The 20,173-nt window shown below is 48.1% G+C and overlaps 1 protein-coding gene across 3 annotated transcripts in view; it reads right to left on the bottom strand.

Moving 5' to 3' along the window:
- Positions 1-20,173, bottom strand: part of LOC149342685 (multiple C2 and transmembrane domain-containing protein-like) — a 214,882-nt gene that overhangs the window by 7,908 nt on the left and 186,801 nt on the right. For all 3 annotated transcript variants that reach the window (XM_089545157.1, XM_089545158.1, XM_089545159.1), the window contains exons 7-19: positions 17,703-17,906; positions 11,989-12,119; positions 10,891-11,092; positions 10,772-10,826; positions 10,091-10,232; positions 7,039-7,141; positions 6,500-6,601; positions 6,322-6,396; positions 6,107-6,226; positions 4,446-4,574; positions 3,849-3,899; positions 3,280-3,386; positions 354-463 (exon numbers count right to left, since the gene is read on the bottom strand). In XM_089545157.1, the coding sequence (XP_089401283.1) occupies positions 354-463; positions 3,280-3,386; positions 3,849-3,899; positions 4,446-4,574; positions 6,107-6,226; positions 6,322-6,396; positions 6,500-6,601; positions 7,039-7,141; positions 10,091-10,232; positions 10,772-10,826; positions 10,891-11,092; positions 11,989-12,119; positions 17,703-17,906 (1,531 nt within the window). The remainder of the gene's footprint in view (positions 1-353; positions 464-3,279; positions 3,387-3,848; positions 3,900-4,445; positions 4,575-6,106; positions 6,227-6,321; positions 6,397-6,499; positions 6,602-7,038; positions 7,142-10,090; positions 10,233-10,771; positions 10,827-10,890; positions 11,093-11,988; positions 12,120-17,702; positions 17,907-20,173) is intronic.

Genomic DNA, 20,173 nt, shown 5'->3' with positions numbered 1-20,173 from the left:
TCATCTGCATATTCTGCACACCCTTGTTGAGGACGCAGCACATCTATTATGTCAAGCATGTTTCTGCCACTTATGAGGTGCCTGTTAATCTAGGAATGTTAGCGCGTACTGTTTCACATGACGACCTATCCGTCAAGCGTGACGCTTCGCGTCACGCATTGCGCGTCGTTCTGAAGCACGTTCTCCGACCGGACTCTTGACCTACCGGCGACACCTTTTGGTGCTCAACCGGGACACGAGGAGGAACTACCTGCATTGTTGCCGTAGTGGTCGCTGGAGAAGTCAGATACAGCGCTCGCGCCCCAGTGTGAAGCGGAGCGAGAGCCAAAGTATGACCAGGGAAAAGGACTCACCCCAGGCCATAAGGACGTAGCGGATGGGCACGTAGTACAGGATGCAGGTTACCAACAGCAACACGATGACGGCCAGCCACGACAGCTGAGGCACGCTGAAGTTGAATGTGCTGGAGGAAATAAAGCGAAGTAGGCGTACTTAGTGCTCACCTACGTTACGAAAAATTTCTCGCCGTTGTTTGTGTGTGTCTGTGTGTGTTGTTTGCTTCCTTCGTACAACAGAGAGACTACGCATAGCGCGATGTACGGATGCTGACGCGGTCCGCTCCTGTGAGGAACCACTGCTCATTCATAGGTCGCCGTGAAGGCGCCAGATGGCGACAGGTGCCAGTCAGCAGCTTGCACGCCTGTGGCGTCGGGACCAACCAGCCTTGTGCACTGGCGGTGCGTAGAAGATCACGGCAGCGGCCGCGGATGTCGCTATGCTAAATCCTTCTAATGAATGCAGGCCGCCCCATAATTAGTGCTATACATCGAGATTATGCAGTGGAGTCATGAATATTCAGACACCTCTGTACGCTTTGCACCAACTTTTCATTAGACTTCTTGAGGGCCCGGGCATCTACTGTCAAGCTGATTTGAGTCTTTTTTTAGTACACGGCGTGCTTTCGCCAGCAACAAGCTGCAACTCAGAGCTCATTAAGTAAACCTGACGCGCCACGTCAAAGAATTGCTAAAGAGTTAAAAATACGCGTTAAAAATTCGCCGCCAGCCGTCTCACGCTGCGCTCATGTGTGACGCACAAAACAGTAATGAGCGCCACAGAAGTCATCCTGCCTTATGGCTTTCTTCCTTCGGCTGAGGAGAACCGTAATGAGGAATGAACTATGGGCAGCGAGAAGCACGATGCAAACGGCCGCAATAGTTTGCCCTACAGCCACAACATACGAAGGCGGTAGACGTGAATGTTAACCTGGTTTTCTACTACGATCAATACGCGAATAGTTGGACAGCGGAAAAGAAAACTCGAAGACTCTTATTGCTGCTGGCGTTGGCCAGGACGATGAAACAGCTCAGCGCGCTTATTAGAAGCAAGAATATTTCTATCGATAAAAGTGGCACTGAACCGCCGCAAAAGGCGGAATACGACACTTATTCGTGCAGCTTGCGCATGGTTTCGAGTTCAGAGTGGCTTGCTACGGTTACAAACGTTCACAGTGTCCCCAGATGTTGAGGAAACTCGTTAACCAAGTAACGGCTTTGATAAGGCGGTGACAGCCTGTGACCGAAAGGTGCTACACCTGTAGAGGAAACTTCACGAGGCAGTGGAGCCTCTCGATCTGCGCCCGTCCTTTGCCTGAAGTAGGGGAGCAATGGCTACTTATCCAAAGATCCCGTTGCCTCACCGTGCTACTGGCTTCCGTACCTCGTTGATTTATTTTTTGTGATCGATTGTAACTCGTACTCAATACCCAGCAACCTGTCGTACTACTGAAAGATACTGACCTTTTCTGGTTGAAACCGGATTTCAAAAAACGAATTCGCCGTATGTTTATCGAGGTTATTTTCGTCTTGAACACCGAAAACTCTAACCCCTTCACTATAATAAAAAAAACAGACGTTGTTTCCTCACTTTCCGCTCCCGTCTGTCTAAAGTGCAACTTCCGTTGGCGCCACTAAAAGCGACATGACAGATCACGCTCTTTGTGTATGCGTGCTCCCTTCTCTTAACCACGGAATTCGACAGCCGCAAAGATTATCACTTAACTGTCCCAATGATATGTGTACAGAGGGCAGCACCCACCATCGCACATCGCGTTTTTAGGTAGCAAGCCCTGCAGGCATGTTGCCACAGTGCCACAATTCTTATCTTTTCTCCCTCGCGTCTACAGTCTACGGTGACAGAACGCGCTTGCCTGCCATTTGAGGGTTAAACGAAATTTTTCTGATGATATGCATGAAGGCTACTAGTAATGAAGAGTGAAGACATAAACGAGTACTATGCACTCTGAGAGTATGCGTACGTGAAAAACAGTCATACTGTTCAGTGCACACTTTCCACCAGCAGAGGATTCAATATCTGAAAACAATCTTCCATCGACATCGCCGCCATTGTTTTATTTATTTTATTTATTTCACATACTGTCAATCCCATTGGGATTTTTACAGGATGGGCATATAGTAAGAAGGTACAAAGCGAATACAAATGGAATGGTATACATTAAAAACACTGTTATTTTCAAGTAATTACATGAGCATGGGAAAAAAACACAGATAACAGAAAATAAAACACATAACGAGAGAATATTTTTCACAGAAAAGGGTGCAATTTTATACATTGTAAGTAATATGTTCATAAAGATGCTGTTACATGCAGTGATACGAGTGGTCTGTTGTACTTGAATAATTATGATTTAGTTATCTATTTAATTATCGCTCAACTGTTCTTCTACCAAAGTTACAAATTTCTGCAAAGATGTATTAGTAGTAATAGAGGGGTTCAAACTATTCCATTCTTTTATGGCAAGCGGGAAAAATGAATATCTGAAATAGTCGGTTCGGAATGCGTACTCTTTAAGGGTTAATGGGTGCTTATGCCGGGATGGTCTGGATTCATCTACAGATATATATAACGAAGTATCTATGTTTAATGTGTTATGAACTAATTGGAACAATAATTTTAGTCGTGCTAGTCTGGCGCTAGTCTGCTAGTTGTTCGCCAGATTACGCCCTCTTCAACACTGGCCTTCAACTAGCTATCTGTCCCTTGCGCAAACAACGGCCGCCCTATCCCCGGAAGTTTGCAATCTAATATCCCCATTTGAATTTCTGTAACGCTCGGCTCCACAACCTTTTCCAAGGAATCCTCGACCTAAAATCCCTTTATACATAGTAGAGTAGAAGGCGGCCCTACTCTGGCAAATCTGTCACCAAAAGAGAAGGTAAAGAAAGAATGGCAAACGCGTAAAGTAGGTGGCACGCTCACTTGTTGATTCTCTCTCCAAGCGAGGCCACCTCCCCAAGGACGTTCTGAACCGTGGCCGTGGCGTCCTGGACGGCCTGTAGCCGCTCCTTGAGGCTCTTCTTCTCTTCCTGGTGTCAGCGCCGGAGAGAAGCAGAAGAAGAGAGTTGGCAACCACACGTGCTTGAAAGTGCAGGCCAGAAGGACAGAATATAGAGTGAGGTTGTAAATGACAACCTCTCCCGCTCCACTAATGTACCGCGGGGGAAAAGAAGGGCCACCAGCACTCGGTGTTCCCAGGTGGTCTCCCTCCCATGTACTGACCGAGCCCAATGCTGTTTAGCGGCCAGAAGGCCAGCACGCCACGTGGCACGAAAGACAAAGAAGATACTTGGAGCATAAAACAGATTTTGAAAATTTGGGAAGAAAGTAGCAACAGGCAGCCAGCATTCCTGGACTCATAAACTCATAGTAAAAACCTTAGCCTTGACCACACAGGTTTACGGTCTGAAAGACACTAGAATGCAGCATGCATGCTCATTACATCCTGCAAAAACTAACAGCCAAGAAGTTGAAGGAAATGGGAGCTCAACTGTTTTGGAGTCCTTGTCATCGTCTTCATCGTCTTCCTCCTCGTCGTAGAGCTGTGCACAAAGCGAGTGAAAGAAGCGGAAAAAGAAAGAATTAGCCAGGTCCACGCTACCAACAGTGCTCAAGAAAAATTGTTTAAAACGAAGAAAAGTGAAACGAAGCAGCAAAAACACTGTTTGCACGGCACGATCGTAGCACATATTTCTAGAGGTGAGTTATGTCGTGGGCATTTTTTCAACGCTGACAAGAACGGTAAACACAAGTGCGAGTTTTGCCACGCAGCGTCCATAAGTGAGAACTGCGATCGCATATGCGTACCAGAGCGTGAAAACGCGCGAGAGTGAAGTATAGGCCCAAGGGAGTGCGTGACTCGCTAGGCTTCATTTTCCTAAACTGAGCCGGCCGTATTGTGGAAGTGAGAGATAGCACCATGTAAACACGGACCTTATTCAGAAAGCTGCTCGCGCATAAAAACTGTTCCCGATTGGACGCGATGCAAGAGGGCTAGCCAAATTCGAAGCCATGCGAGCTCGGCCTTTGCTTCTGCCAGTTTCAGCCGCTAGACGGGTTCCGCGCGAGCATAGCGTGGCTGTGCTTACGTCTTCCTCCTCCTTGCCGGCGCCCTGGATCCCGGCCACCGTGAGCACGAGCAGGTTCTTGAAGAACACCAGCAGCAGCACCAGCGGAATCATGTACAGCTCGGCCGTGTACGTGATCACCATGAACGACTGCGTGGAAGTAGACGGCGGTAATAAATTAAGAGGGAGGCATGCACGCAAAATTCGTGGTTTGATTTAGTTTGGTTTGTGGGGATTTAACGTCCCAAAGCGACTCAGGAGCCGGAGTACCCGGGTACGAACATGACCGCGGCGGCAGCGTTTTGATGAGGCGAAACACAAAAGGCGCCCGTGTGCTGTCCGATGTTCGTGCACGTTGAAGATCCCCAGGTAGACGGAATTATTCCGGAGACCTCCACTGCGGCACCTCTTTCTCTCTTTCTTCTTTCACTCCCATCTTCCTCCCTTCCCTTACGGCACGAGACAGATACTGAGCCATTTCCTTTCCTCAAAAACCAATTTGCCTATGAGAACGCCGTAGTGAAGAGCTCCGGAAATTTCGGCCCCCTGGGGTTCATTAACATGCACTGACATCGCACAGTACACGGGCCTCTAGAATTTTGCCTCCATCGCAATTCGGCCCCCGCGGCTGGGATCGAACCGCGTCTTTAGGATCATCAGCCAAGAGCCATAACCACTGAGCCAAAGCGGCGGGCGTGAAATTCGTGGATCTTCGATCGAACCTCCGTTCGTTTGACGACGCCGGCGACCTCTTGTAGCGCCCTTTTTTTTTTTTTTCAAGATCCAACAAATACTCATTCCTATTACTTTACTGCGCTCAAGCTCGCATATATGTCTAGTACGTTCTCGGTAGCAAATTGTTTCATTCTCTGAACGTAGGAGCATCTTCATAGGTAAAAATACGTTATAAACCGCAGCTCTATGGCTACAGAGGAAATCTGTTCAGCTTTCTCAGAAACCTTGCAGTCAAAGAACAATTCGTCCTGGTCCAGAATACACCTCGGGACGACCGCCTGTCCGGGGCAGTCGTTTACCAACTGAGCCAACCAGAGCCGGTAGCAGATGGCAGTACTGTCTTCTCAATTACTCCCGTATTGTAAACTTACTCCACCAAAGGGGGGGATTCCCCTAAACTCAATTCATTACAATGTTTTCAAGCCGATTTCGCTTGAAGCCGATATGTTTCTGTTTCTCTTTATTTCCCATTCATGCGCGCCAATGCAGCACCGTAATTAGAGGCGTGCCCAAAAGGTCGAGGTGAATTTTACCCACATGAGAATCCTTAATGACCACAGCAATTTCAGTACATGTGGCCCTTTGAATTTCGCTTCTCTCGAACATGTCAACCGCGGCCCGGGATAGGACCAGCGATCCGACAGTCAGCGGCAGGATGTCACAGCTAAAGAAGAACTCTAGTTTTGGCTAGTTTGTTCATGATTTAGGAGGAAAACGGCGCAAAAAAACGTGGACAAAAGACAATTGCCGCTGGTCCTGTCGTGTTTGTCTTTCTTTTGTTCACGTTTTTTTCCGCCGTTTTCCTCCTGAGTCACTGCAACTCAGCCATCGCAGTGAGTGCGTTCACATCAGCTATCAGGCTTCACCAAACCTATAACTCGTATGCCTACGCAGAAAGCACTCTTTGTGAGGCAAGAGCACAGCTGAGGCACCAAGGTACAACTCACGGCAAAGGCGAGTAAGGACCTCGGCACGGACTCCCAGAGAAAGCAGTTGTTGAGAAACTTTCCCATGTCGATGACAAAGACCACGATGTTCTTCACGCGCGTCAGGTTGCGCATGAAAACCTGCGGAAAAACAAACAGTGTCACACTCAAGTAACTGCGTTTTACGTCACGTTCGCAACGGGAAGCTGGACGGATTTCACCAAATGTACACTCACAACACGCTTGAACTTGGGATCAAGCTGCATAAACTTCGTTTCCTTGGGATTGAACGTCTTCACGCAAGCTTTTATCTGCAATGATGATAGGGTACTTAGAAACCGACTCTGCAGTAAAAAGGAGCCTCAATACAAAAACAGTAGGACACCAGCGTCGCTTCAGAGTAACCACACTTACCGGGTTGTAGACGACCGACATCTCAAGAAGTATTTGTCCTTTGACTCTCGTCTTAAGCTTTCGGTCTTTCAGTCCATACCATTTCTTCTCTCCATTCTTCACCTGGTGAAGCAAGAAACCGCAGAAAGCGCGAAAATGAAAACAGCTGCAGTTTGCTGTGATGGCATATTCTTGCAGTTTGGCCCTGAATCTGAACAGCACGACAGCATCTTGGCAACTCAGAGAAATGTGCATCAGCGCACCACAGAAGTGCATACTCCAGAGAAACAGTGCAAAAAAGGTGGGACAAAACAGGGGCAAAAAATTAGCTGGTATGCTGCCGGTAGATATCTTCACAGTCGAGAGGAATTCTTCTCAAAAGTGTTTTGCCCTTTCCACCCGCTGACCGTTTTCCTGTCACCGACAGTTGACTAGAGCATGAACTAAAAGCCCTAAACCCAACTGTCTCCATTTCTTAGATAAAAGCTTTGCTGCGAAAATGTGTAGTACTTTTTTTCGCTGTGAGACTAAAGCTATGAATAGAGCGGCGGTGAGCTCACCTTGAGCAAAGGTATGGCTAGTTTGCCCAAGAACTCGCACTTCTTGTCGCGGTCTTCGTCGTATACAGTCAGCTCCAGAACCGAATGAATGTCCTTGACCTTGCTGCAAAAGGACGTCAAAAAAAAATTTTTGAAGAATGCACCTCAATACACTTCCATTTCCGTTTTTTTTCTTAAAAAAATGAATAACGGTTAATTGTAGCCTCAATTAAATAAATCTTTAATATCGCGAAATGCCTGCTGCAGTCATTGCTGAATTATAACACCAGGCAACGCAATCAGCAGCTCTTAGTGCATTCGCACTTGATGCGATGTAGTTCGAAAGTGATAGGCAGTGGCGTTCCAAGGATTACAGTGAAACTACAGCTCCTTGACCGCATTGTAATGCCGTCGCTTTGGATGACACTGCATAGGTGCTCATCGGCAGCATAAAGACGTCGCTGAAAAGACCGCTAATTCAAACTGCTCTTCTTTTTTCTTCTTACAGCATCAGTTGTACGGGAACTTTCCATTCAGAAAATGACAGTGGTATCAGTGCCGCCATCATATGCCCCAATCTAAAAATACAGTGTTCACCCTACTGGTCGAAGAGGACGCTAGCCAGGCGGGCCTGAGCCGGAACGGACATGTGGACTGAGAGTCGGATACTCATGTGATTGCGTCATCTGTGGACACGTAATCCACTTGAGCCTGGCAGTTCATGCGTTTTGGGGATTGGGCGAAGTCATGGGACGCGGGGTCATGGGATTGTGGTTCATAGGGTGTGGGGCCGTAGGATGCGGGGACAAGAGATATGGGGATTGAGGATGCGGGGTCATGTGATGCGTTGTTATACGATTCGGGGCCATTGCATGCGGGCTCAAGGAATGCGGGGCAGTGGGATTCGGAGGTCATAGCATGCGGGGCAAGAAATGCGGGGCAGTGGGAATGCGGGGCAAGAAATGCGAGGACATGGAATGCGGGGTCATGGGACACGGACTCAAGTGATGCGGACTCAGGGGATGCGGACTCAGGGGATGCGGACTCAGGGGATGCGGACTCAGGGGATGCGGACTCAGGGGATGCGGACTCAGGGGATGCGGACTCAGGGGATGCGGACTCAGGGGATGCGGACTCAGGGGATGCGGACTCAGGGGATGCGGACTCAGGGGATGCGGACTCAGGGGATGCGGACTCAGGGGATGCGGACTCAGGGGATGCGGACTCAGGGGATGCGGACTCAGGGGATGCGGACTCAGGGGATGCGGACTCAGGGGATGCGGACTCAGGGGATGCGGACTCAGGGGATGCGGACTCAGGGGATGCGGACTCAGGGGATGCGGACTCAGGGGATGCGGACTCAGGGGATGCGGACTCAGGGGATGCGGACTCAGGGGATGCGGACTCAGGGGATGCGGACTCAGGGGATGCGGACTCAGGGGATGCGGACTCAGGGGATGCGGACTCAGGGGATGCGGACTCAGGGGATGCGGACTCAGGGGATGCGGACTCAGGGGATGCGGACTCAGGGGATGCGGACTCAGGGGATGCGGACTCAGGGGATGCGGACTCAAGGGATGCGGACTCAAGGGATGCGGACTCAAGGGATGCGGACTCAAGGGATGCGGACTCAAGGGACGCGGACTCAAGGGATGCGGACCCAAGGGATGCGGACCCAAGGGATGCGGACTCAAGGGATGCGGACTCAAGGGATGCGGACTGAAAGGATGCGGAGCCAAGGGATGCGGACCCAAGAGATGCGGACTCAAGGGATGCGGGGTCATAGCGGACAAGGTCATGAATGACGGCCATACATCTATCCCTATCAGAAATTGCATATTTCGTGTGTATGAAACTGCCGCAAGATAGCAAGCGTTAGCAAAGGAGGCCGTATTCTTTCCAGTGCTGGCAGAAGCGCAGCGTGCATGCGACTGCCGTCGCCAATTTCGCACCGCAGCGCGATGATTGCAATCAATGACTGGACGGTCGCGACTAGGCCAGTGCGGCAGGATGCGTCGATAGAGCACGTATAGATTCACAAATTTGTTTTCATTGTCGTGTACAGATCCGTTCACTTCCACCTTGAACACGGCTCCGTGCAGCCGGCGCTCCGCGTAACGCCTCTAGCGGGTGCCTGAGGAACTATTGCACAGACGCTGTGAGAGCCTTAAAACCATGGAGGAAAAAAAACTAAGGAGGGAGCGTCCGGCGACAACCTTGAAGCCTAGTCTAAACAAGTAAAGATATAGCAAAAAAAGAGAGTGTGTCCCCCCGTGATCGCACCACGTGATAGCGTGCGGTAAAGTCTAGCCCCGCTGAGCGCGCGCATGCGCCGATTAGCGCGGCAGACAAACTGTAGATCAACTTCCTTGCTGTAGACGCCCACGCCGCGGGTCGCGCATACGCGCGCACTAAAACATACCAGAACCAAAACATAAAGGACTGCCTCGGAGAGCGAAAAACTGAGGGAGAAAACAACTTCAAAACAACTCGGCTTGCGAACGCTGGCCGCGTGACGTCACGCTCCCTCCTCAGTTTTTTTTTCCTCCATGCTTAAAACTCATCTCCATGGACACATCCGAGGCGCACGAGCGTAGCACCTACGAGCCCAGCGCCGCGCCGCGACAAGCGTCGGAAAACATATGCAACTCGATGGCCTGTAGCCTCCGGTCGCTGGTACTCGCGCTAAGCTCAACTCAGCTCAGCGAAGAAAACGGCGCGAAGGGCTGTACCGGATGCCCAGAGAACAGCGTTCTTTGAATGGTTACACCGACCGCAACACAGTGAGCCACTTGCGGCGCCGCGCTCCCGCGGCGAAAGAAGCGGTACATATAGGAAGAGTGGGCGGGGAAATAAAGTTGCGCTGTGTTTTTTAGCTGTCATGAATTACCAACTGCCCCAATCAGCCACTCTTATAAGTCAGCCCCTTTAAGTTCCCTTCACGCCATTGAAATAACTAGAAACAAATGCAGCCTAGACGTGATATATACCCAGAGATATGCAATTAAGCTAGTGCACTACGCAGGCACTAGCGGGTCATGAATCAAATGAGCTATGCCATGCTCCTGCTCACAAGCTAAATATCTTGTTCCATTCTGGCGACAGGGTCTTGTACTCTGTGTGCGTCTGCAGGCGCGAGTTGACCAGCTCGAGCACGCAGAACGGGTCGCTCTTGCCGCCGAGGTCTGCGGAGGCGAGACCCTGCGCCTTGTACACTGCACAGAGGAATGAAGTGAATTATTGGTGGCAAAAGAATACAACGCGAGGCGCCACCACAAGGACACGCACATATTAGCACACACACACATAAACACACTTCTTTCTGTCACTGGTTCATTCCACAAGTGACATACATGAACAGGCTCATCGACATAACTGACCTAGTGGCTTGGTTACTGAAAGAACCCTCGATTAAATAGTATAGTGGCAGAAAAGAGCAGGTCCACGCTCTTAGCGACCTCTCAATAGCGGGCGTAATTTGCATGTTACGAGCTGTGGATCTTTCTTCACTACTCTCTGTCAGCGCAATGTATATTCCTCCTGTTCTTGCCTATGTTATTCAGCTCATGCCTATTGTTGTAGCGTAATTATTTTTCGCCGTTTCCCATAGCGCCGAGACAGTTTACAACAACTTCCGGAGCTCATCGGCAGGCAGCAGTGTACGGACTATCAGTCGACGTAACTGCCAACACATGGAGGGTCTATCACAAATCGTGTCACAGTGAGGGCAGTGGCATATCGAAAGCTCGCCCACCTTTGACGATCAGGTGTCCCACGTCGTCCCAGTCGTATAAGCTGTGCAGAAGGCCCTGCAAGGGAACAAGTAAAGTTGCACGCTGTTTCGGCCGATACGGCAAAACAGGGGAGACGTACGTATCGCGCCTTCAGGGCCCTGGCCCGCGCAGTGGCGCCGCCCATGGCCTCGTAGGCGGTCAGGTCCGAGACGCAGCTGGTGCTGCCGTGCGTGCTGCCGCTGATGGTGAGCAGGAGGAACAGGGAGCCGGCACCGTCCTCCAGCTCCTGCCATTTCGAGTGCGTCGTCTCCGGTTCCAGACTGCTCAAGTCGATCGAGCACCTGCGGGCACGGACGGCTCGGTCGTCGTCGTATACGCTCAGAGAGGGCTAAAAATTGTGCGTAAATGCAACTAAACAACGCCTACACGGCGCTGTACACAGGTATGCCGCTATCGCTGTGTCTTAAACAAGCAGCTTATTAGTACTCGTACTGTGCTACACAATGTACTGAAGCCAAAAAGTTACTGGAAAGCAACCAGCCTGGCTGCATACAAGTACTTGAGTACTGCCTCAAGAAACGTATTGTGCTTTAACTTATGTATTTGTTGTCCGGCCAATGTAGGATTTGGCTTCGCAAAGCCTCTGAAGAAATCAGAGCCCACGCCGAGCTTGAGCCGCAGCCAAGTTGAACGGGCCACTCTGCACATGTTCCAGAAGCTTCCAAACATTTTTTTTTTTTCCACGCAAACAGTGACAGGAACGCAATTTTTTTTCTTCTACGTCAACAGTGACAGGAACAACTGCGTCCTGTGCGCAAAAGCGCTCGCCGAACGCGATTCATGACCGCTTGCATCCACGTTGTCATTCGCTTTATCATAATGGCGAACCTTGCCCGTGCATATAGCAGAACTGGGAACTAACAACCTCTACTTGCGTAAGTACAAGCACGGTCACTCAGGGAGGAAGGATGCATACCATTCGCACCAAAAATAGCCTATATCTTATCAAAAAGCTCAGATAAACGAGCCAGCAGTCCACTGATGCCTAGCTAACTCGACAATTTTATTTTTGACATGGATCAGAAAAAGCGATTTTTCAATTTTCAAGACTGACGTCCTCAAGCCATTTCACAGCTACCCGGAGAGGTTTGCGCACATTCAACTAAACGATTGGAGCCGCCCGGACAGTAGTTAGCGATCAGCTTGCACTCTAGGAGAGAGCTATGGGCGGACGTACCTCCCCATGAAGTCTCCCTTGCCACTAAAATCCTTGTCCCAGACGGTGATCTCGAGAACCTTGGGCTGGTCCGTGTACATGTGTAGGTCGAACTGCTCCAGCCACTGGGGGTTCAGGGTTTTGGTGGCGTTCTGCGCAGAGACAAGGAAGCGATCAATATGCAGAGTGAACACAGAGCTACGAATTACTCGTTTCGTTTTAGACCGACACCTATCACAGCCAGACGCGCACCGCAATCTCGTGGTTTTCGTTACAGTCGAACCCGAATATGTCGAACACGAAGGGGATCGCGAAATAGTTCGATATGTCGAGAATTCGGTATATAAAAATGGAAATGTATAAGCTTATCTGTAACCTATAGAATACATAACTGCCACGCTAGTGACGCGGTCCCTGCAGTAAAGTGCCTCCCACCGGCGTGCTTAATTCCTGGCAGTGCATCTTACTGAAGCTGCTATGCCTAGCCTGCTGCGCATCGAGGCCGTACCGGACGGTTCTTTGTAACCTGCCACTGCTTTCAATGCGAAAGAACATTATGGCTCTGTCGCGTCAGCAAAAAAAGTGTCCGCAAATTTTGTCCGCACTATTGTGTCGTTCTCTGAAGACAAGTGTGTGAAAGTGTGATTGTGACAGATAGTGTGTGATAAAATGTTACCGTGGGAATAATTTCATTGATGAGGTGTAATTAGATAATAATTAAACGCGAAAAAACGCGAAAAACACAATTAGACGTGAAAATATCCACGGACGTTGATATAGTACGCGGACGTCAGAATAGCCACGGACGTGGATATAGTACGCGGACGTCAGAACAGTTACGAACATCGAAATAGTATGTGGACGTTTTGCTTTCGCATTGCTCCATTGCAGGTCGCCACAGTAATCTCAAAATTTTTATGTATTATCTTGTTACCAGTAGACTACAAATAGAATACTCGCTCATAAAAATTAAAGTAGTTTGTTTACGCAACGCCTTCGGCAGCGAACCACGCCAGGCGCGGGAAGCCGCAAGGCGAATTAGGTTTTCACTGAAGGACAGTCACGTGGCGTGAAAAATGAGTGCCAGAGATCGAAGGGCACCTCAAGCACACCACAGCTCACCTCGTAACATGGTTGTTACGTGAGTGCTGGTTGCGTGAGTGCTCCATCATTGCCTTTACTGGGCAAAGAATTTAAGTTATTGGATGGGGAACTGGTACGACAGGGTCGCGTTTGGTTTTCGGCATGTGAGGCATTCAAGTTTTTGTATTTTTCATGTCTGAATTATCATCCTGATTGTGAAAGCATATATATTTCTTGCAATCGCAATAAAATCCAGTTGAACTTAGTGCCTGCGTCTGTCTCCTTTATCGAACTTTAACCTCGTCACCAGAAGGACAACGCATGTCCCCATAAGCACTAGCAGATGATGGGTATGAAAAGTTGAAAGCTCTTTTTTTTTACTCCAATCTTTTACTTGCACCACAAAAACTAAACCTTCACGTCTCTGATAGCAAAACAGGAAAAGAAAAACGTTTAAGAGTGTCTTAGTTAAGATGCGCCGGGACCTGGGTTCAAGACTGAGCCCTGGCATGCCAACCTCGTTATGCCGCGTTTTTAAATTGCTAGAAAGAGATCAGCGTTGAAAGCGCCACGCCCAAAAGAAACAAATAAACACAGAGAGGGGTAAGCTGTTCAGGGTTGGACTTGAGCTGACAAAAATCGATTAAGAGTGTCATGTCAACCCGGTTCCTACAACAGCAAGGGTTGATGGATGTGGTTTCTTGCCTGTGCCCATTACCCTAATCTTGCACAGAAATTTTTGTTAATATCTCCAAAATTGCTTTTTATTTTGTTTTCCGCATATCCCGAGTCCACGATGAGATTAAGACTTTAAGCTCCTGAAAATGCCAAGCCTTTACTGCATATTATTTTTTCCTGGTCGCTGTTCGCAACTTTCGCGAAATTCTTACCCCCGTCAAGTAAAGCAAGTCAGCTAAATGCGGGTGAAGCAAGTTCTGAACAGTTCTCAGAATTTCTTATGACGTCTCCCTTAATTAAAAGAGTTGCGTAGCCCTACACACATAAAGAACTTAGAAAAAGAAAGCAAAAGCCCTGTGACTGCACAGGACCCAGCTAATTTAATGCCGACAGTAACAAAACTGCGTTTTTTTTTTGTAATTGTCGACTTCTTAACCTTCCAAACTTCTGGTCCATACTAACTGAACCCAGGAGTGCAAACTGCTGGGCTAGTTGGTTCATATTGCATAGAAAGGGAAGCAGCGAAAACAGACGCAAGACAAGAACAAAGAAGGCACACACCACAACCCTGGACTTACAACTGATTCATTGCGATGAAGAATTGCTCATTTTAAAAGAATTTCCTGCCTGCGCACACACCCTACAGACAATACACTTCGCACACCACATGGTTAAATGGCTACTATAATGATAAAAACTTGCACTCCTTTTCGGTGATAATCACGGACGGCTCACTGACGCATTTCTGCTTATTCTTTCTGATCATGAATACCTCCAATAGCTCACGCTCACGTTTAGATTTCCCCCGACCGATAATGCTGGCAGTGTGAAAACTAGGAGAACATTTGCAATCCTTGACATGCAAGGCTAGATTGCTGCCTGTGCCAGTGCCCAAAGTTGTGCGATGTAGCCTCAGGCGCTCATTCAAGCATGCTCCGGTTTAGCCTATGTATATTTCCCCGCATGACAATGGGATTGAATACACCACGCCCACTGCGCATGTGGTGAACATAGTCTGGTGTTTTGTCTTGCAAACACCAGTTCTGCGCATTATCGGTCGGGGGAAATCTAAACGTGAGCGTGAGCTATTGGAGGCAATCATGATCAGAAAGAATAAGCAGAAATGCGTCAGTGAGCCGTCCGTGATTATCACAGAAAAGGAGTGCAAGTTTTTATCACCATAGTAGCCATTTCACCATGTGGTGCGCGAAGTGTATTGTCTGTAGGGTGTGTGCGCAGGCAGGAAATTCTTTTAAAATGAGCAATTCTTCATCGCAATAAATCAGTTATAAGTCCAGCGTTGTGGTGTGCGCCTTCTTTGTTCTTGTCTTGCGTCTGTTTTCGCTGGTTGCCTTTCTATGTAACTGAACACCAACTTGTCCTTTTGTAAGAAGCTGGTTTTCTCGCTGTTCCTGGCCTTCGAAATAGAAAGAGATAGCAATGAATGTTCTCGCACACCATAGCCTATATCGTCGTTACACTGAGGGTGGCGCTGATGAACACTCTCAAGGTTAGGCCACTTGTAAATGGTTTGGTTTATGGGGTTTAACGTCTCAAAGCGACTCAGGCTATGAGAGAAGCCGTAGTGAAGGGCTCCGGGAATATCGACCACCTGGGGTTCTTTAACGTGCACTGACATCGCACAGTACACGGGCCTCTAGAATTTCTCCTTCAAAGAAATTCCAGCCGCCGCGGCCGGGATCGAACCCGCGTCTTTTGGGCCAGCAGCCGAGCACCTAAACCACTGAGCCACCGCGGCGGCCAACTTGTAAATATAAATACCCCCGAAAGCAGAAGATCTGACCGCCGCCGCCGCCGTAGCTCAGTTGGTAGAGCACCGGACGCGTAATTCGGAGGTCGTGGGTTCGGCTCCCACCGGCAGCATGTGGTTGTTTTGTCTTCTGTTTTTCTAATCAATTATGTTTAAGTGATTAAATATTCAGTAATATTCTCTACTGATCAACACCCAAAAATAAAATAAAATAAAATTCTCTGTGTTCCTTGGTTTCTGTGGCTGTTGGCTTCTCTCGTATTTATAACGAGCCCCTCAATCCCCTTCCCTTGTGTGCTTAATTGCCTAACGAGGGCCTCGGTTCTGGCAGCCTTAATGCCATAGGAAGCTTAAGAGGGTTCTCATATAGCTTCCACCATATCATATTATATATATATATAGACATTTCTCTTGCTCGGTGCACAATTATCTGCGAAAACAACGCGTTCTCTGCATTTCTCACTGGTAGGCCTCTCGGCCAACTCATCAACGCTGCAGGTACTCCCGAGAGAGCGCAGTTCCGTGCAAACTCTCCTCGTTTGGAAGCAACCACCTGTGTCGCATCTGCCGCTGGTTCTATTAACGAGCCCTTCCTTTCTTTTCTTCTCGGTGCCGACCCGTTCGGTAGCCGCCCTTACCATGTCACGCCTCCTTTATCACCTGGACAGCTTCGAGGGTTCTTTGTCTTCGCTACGCACAGCGCCGATAGCGAATTGAATGACGCCGCACTCACTGTAGTTGGAAGCCGCTCAGGAAGCACATCGAGCGACCCTACGCCGATGCCTTTCAGGGGTACTAGCGAAGGCGAAGTTACTTGTCGTACAAACTAACATAAAGCTGTGCTGGTCTGGGTTTCCTTGTTTCTTTCGTTATCCAGTTTTAAATTGAGCTGTGCGGCACATATGAATTAGAATTCTGCAGAAAGTTTTGGTTTAGTTTATGTTGAAAAAAATAGTTGGCTTGATTCGAATAGGTGACGCCACAATCTACAGAACTCCAGTGTTCTAAATCCGTCGAACAATTATAAAGGTCTATGGGGGTTTTACGTCCAAAAGCGACTCAGGCTATGAGGGACGCCGTAGTGGAGGGCTCCGGAAATTTCGACCACCTGGCGTTCTTTAACGTGCACTGACATCGCACAGTACACGGGCCTCTACAATTTCGCCTCCGTCGAAATTCGGCCGCCGCGGCCGGGATCGAACCCGCATCTTTCGGGCCAGCAGCCGAGCGCCGTAACCACTGAGCCACCGCGGCGGGGAAGAAAGTTTTAAGTAATCAAAACTATTAAAAAGCAATGAAGTTCAGAATAGTTGGTTGTTCACGATTTCGTCGAGGACCAGCAGCGAAACGAACTAATTCTGAAGGCAAAAGAAACGAGTAAACGGGAGAGGTTTTTTGTTACAGGAGCAAAAAAACAAGGAAGGAAAGAGCTGATTGCGGAGTAAGAAGTACGTAATGGCGTTCGCGTTCACTTTAAAATCGCTTGGAAGTCAACATCTGTCACGTCTACTCCTTCTTTTGTGTTCATCCTTACTTTGTTGCGCTGGACCTGCAAGAAATTTGAACTAGTGAGTACGCATATTGGTGGCTTCCACCAACGACACAGCAACTGCCACATTGTAGGCAAGGAGCATGGCGGAAATCTGCGTGTTTTCTCTCATCCGCTCATCAGATCCTTATAAAAATGGTTTAAAGTCTTTCTATATTGACTTGTTATTATCGACTCAATTATCCTTCCTATGCATATTTTCTTTTGTGTATTCCTAGCCTACAGACTGTCCATAAAAAAAGTCTACTCAAATTCTATACCATAAATCTACATTGTCATTGGACTAGTCTACAAGATTTGTCTATAGACAGTCTATAGACTTTACTGACAAAAGCCTGTGGTAGTCTATGCGATGTGTAAAGGAATTTTTTCAAGGGTCCCGACTCCTCCGACCTACACTGTCGAAGTCATGGCTGGTGCCCCATCATGGCTCTCGTGACGTCACGTGCAAGCCTCTGGCTGTTAACTGTACGCGCACCAAGTTCTTCCCTGCGCTTTTCAAATACGCATACGAGAACGAACTGGACTTCAAATGGCGTCAGAGCAAGAAAAAAATAGCAAATATTTGCTTACAGGCAAACGCCAGCGGCTCGAAAGTATGCCGAAGGAAGAAGGAGAGGATATAAGAAGGAGGTAATAGCGCCGAGGCCGAACCTTGCTCTTGTACTTCTCGGTGCCGAGTCGAAAGCGCACGTAGGGGTCGCTCAGGCCGTTGTCGTCCATGGCCAGAAGGTGGCGCCCTTCGACGAGCACCACGTTGACCACGCTGTCCCAGAGCTGCACTTTCTGCTTCTTGCCCGCGGCCGCCGACGACGCGTCGCCGCCGCCGGAGCCCAGCCGCAGGCTCTTGCTGAAGTACTGCGCACACCGGAGGCGAGGTGACGTTACAGAGGAGGCACGTAGCGTCACGAGTGCACAGAATCAGCTCCAAACGCATTAAGGGTAAAGCCTTTAATGGCTCATACTGTCGTGCGTTAGCAGAGGGTGTCACACCTTTGGCAGCGTTTAACTCGTGTTTACTCGGGAACTAAAACAGATAGGAGAAAACGAATGGTTGTTTCAGATATAGAAAGCAAAAATAATAATAATAATATAATAATAGTTTATTTTTCCTCTTTTACAAGGAAAGGAGCAGCCGCGAAAAAGCTGCTTCGGAGAGCAGCTTGACGGGGCGACTGCCCCCTTACTGACGGCATTTGGCAGAGCAGGATAAATCAACTGACTGAATTTTTACATCAATAAATCAAACTTGAATGCAATTGGAGTTAAAGCCCAAAATAAATCAAAGTACATCATGTACAAAGCACTAAATGAGGACATAGACAAGCTATTCATAAACACATCTGACGAAATTGTTGCACGGAAACAACTGTAAAATCTTTCCGACTATTGCGTGAGTGCTGATTGAGTAAAACAGGAAGCCTGTGACGAAGCATCTGCTTGCCATAGTTTATGCGACAGCCAGTGATATTCCAACGTTCTGGATTTCGGACATTATGAGTATTACTGTTTTGTTGAAGCGCCGCTAATAATGTTAGCGTGTCGTCCTTCTTGAACCTAATGCCAAGTTTAATGACAACAGATTAATTAGTTATTTCATTATATGCAAAAATGTCGAAATTGCGTCGAAGGAGCGCGGACGTCGATATAGCCACGGGAACAGTGTGACGTCACATCCACCGGAAGTCGTCACGGCAGAGTGAACATTGTCACAGAATGGTCGGGAAAACGTCTGATTTGCGACAAATTAGATGGAAAAATGTGTAATTAAGCGTAATTAACACTAAAGATCCCCGAAAGATGTATAATTTCGGCGTCGATATAGCCACGGGAACGGTGTGATGTTACATCCACCGGAAGTCGCCACAGCATAGTGTCCTCGGCTTTCGCCTCTCAACACTTTAGTTGCCAAAGTGTCCTCGCAATTTTTTGCGCTAAACTGCACCAATATGTGCATGTGGTTAGAGCGTTACCGCGGTTGAACCCTGATAACCAGGCAAGTGTTCACAGAAGTACAGAGCGGCACTGAATCAGGGCAAGGCCGAAAACAAGCTTTCTGCCAGGACGCTGACGCTGATTTTCGCCAAATCTTCTACCGATCAGTTCAAGATGATAAACTAAGAGCGTGTAATTGAATAAGTAGAATGTCATATCACAGATCTCATGGAATGAAATTTCTTCGCAGAAAAATTAATTACACTAAAGCGTCATTTCAACTCTATCTGGCCCGCAGCCGAAACTGTAACTAAGCATGTGATGTTTAAGAAAAGCGTTAGCAGGCATTCGCTATAATCGAAGTCGATTGTTTATTCGTTACTGTCATTGTCTTCTCGTTTAGATGTAGGTGCGATGGTGACAAGTACATACAAACAGCGCTAAACAACAGGACCAGAAAGAGGGGTAGACAAACACGGCGCTGAACTTACAGCTTAATTTATTAGAAGGAAAAATTTTCAATATATACATACAAAAATGGGCGCACGTGCGCACAGTCATACATCAAAGTAGATATAAAATCAACAAGCCACGATGATCGCACGTGTTGTACCCGCCTCCAAGCTACCCTTTATGCAGCAATGTAATTTCCTTCGTTGACAAAGCTAAAGTTTTACTAACGCAACCTTTCGATTTTCTAGTGATGTGGAATGCTTCGGCGACTTCTCTTGTAGTTTTGTCAGTATGAAAAAATAACAATTCTGTATCGTCAAAGAACGGCATGCATTTGCAATCACTGCAATGGCTTGCCAGGTCCGTGTCTTTTTTCTGCAAAGAACTGGCATGCTCCATAAGCCTAACATTAATGCATCGGCCTGTCTGGCCTATGTAAGTGCGACCACATGATAACGGAATTTGGTATACAACCCCCATCTTGCAATTAACGAACTTGTTCACATGGTTCACTTTCCAGACAGACTTATGTTTGGCACCTTCCTGCTTTCTCTGAACTGCTGCTCCTAACTTACCCAGCTTATTAGGAGCAGAAAAAACCACCCTCACGCCATACTTGGCCCCTACCATTTTGTCAACGAAGGAAATGACATTGCTGCATAAAGGGTAGCTTGGAAGCAGGTAGAACATGTGCGATCATCGTGGCTTGTTGATTTTATCTCTACTTTGATGTATGA

Source organism: Amblyomma mixtum, chromosome 5, assembly GCF_055824585.1.
Source record: "Amblyomma mixtum isolate Tamu chromosome 5, ASM5582458v1, whole genome shotgun sequence".
Lineage (NCBI taxonomy): Eukaryota > Metazoa > Arthropoda > Arachnida > Ixodida > Ixodidae > Amblyomma > Amblyomma mixtum.
Note: the sequence above shows the minus strand (reverse complement) of the source record. Positions and strands in the feature narration are given on the sequence as shown.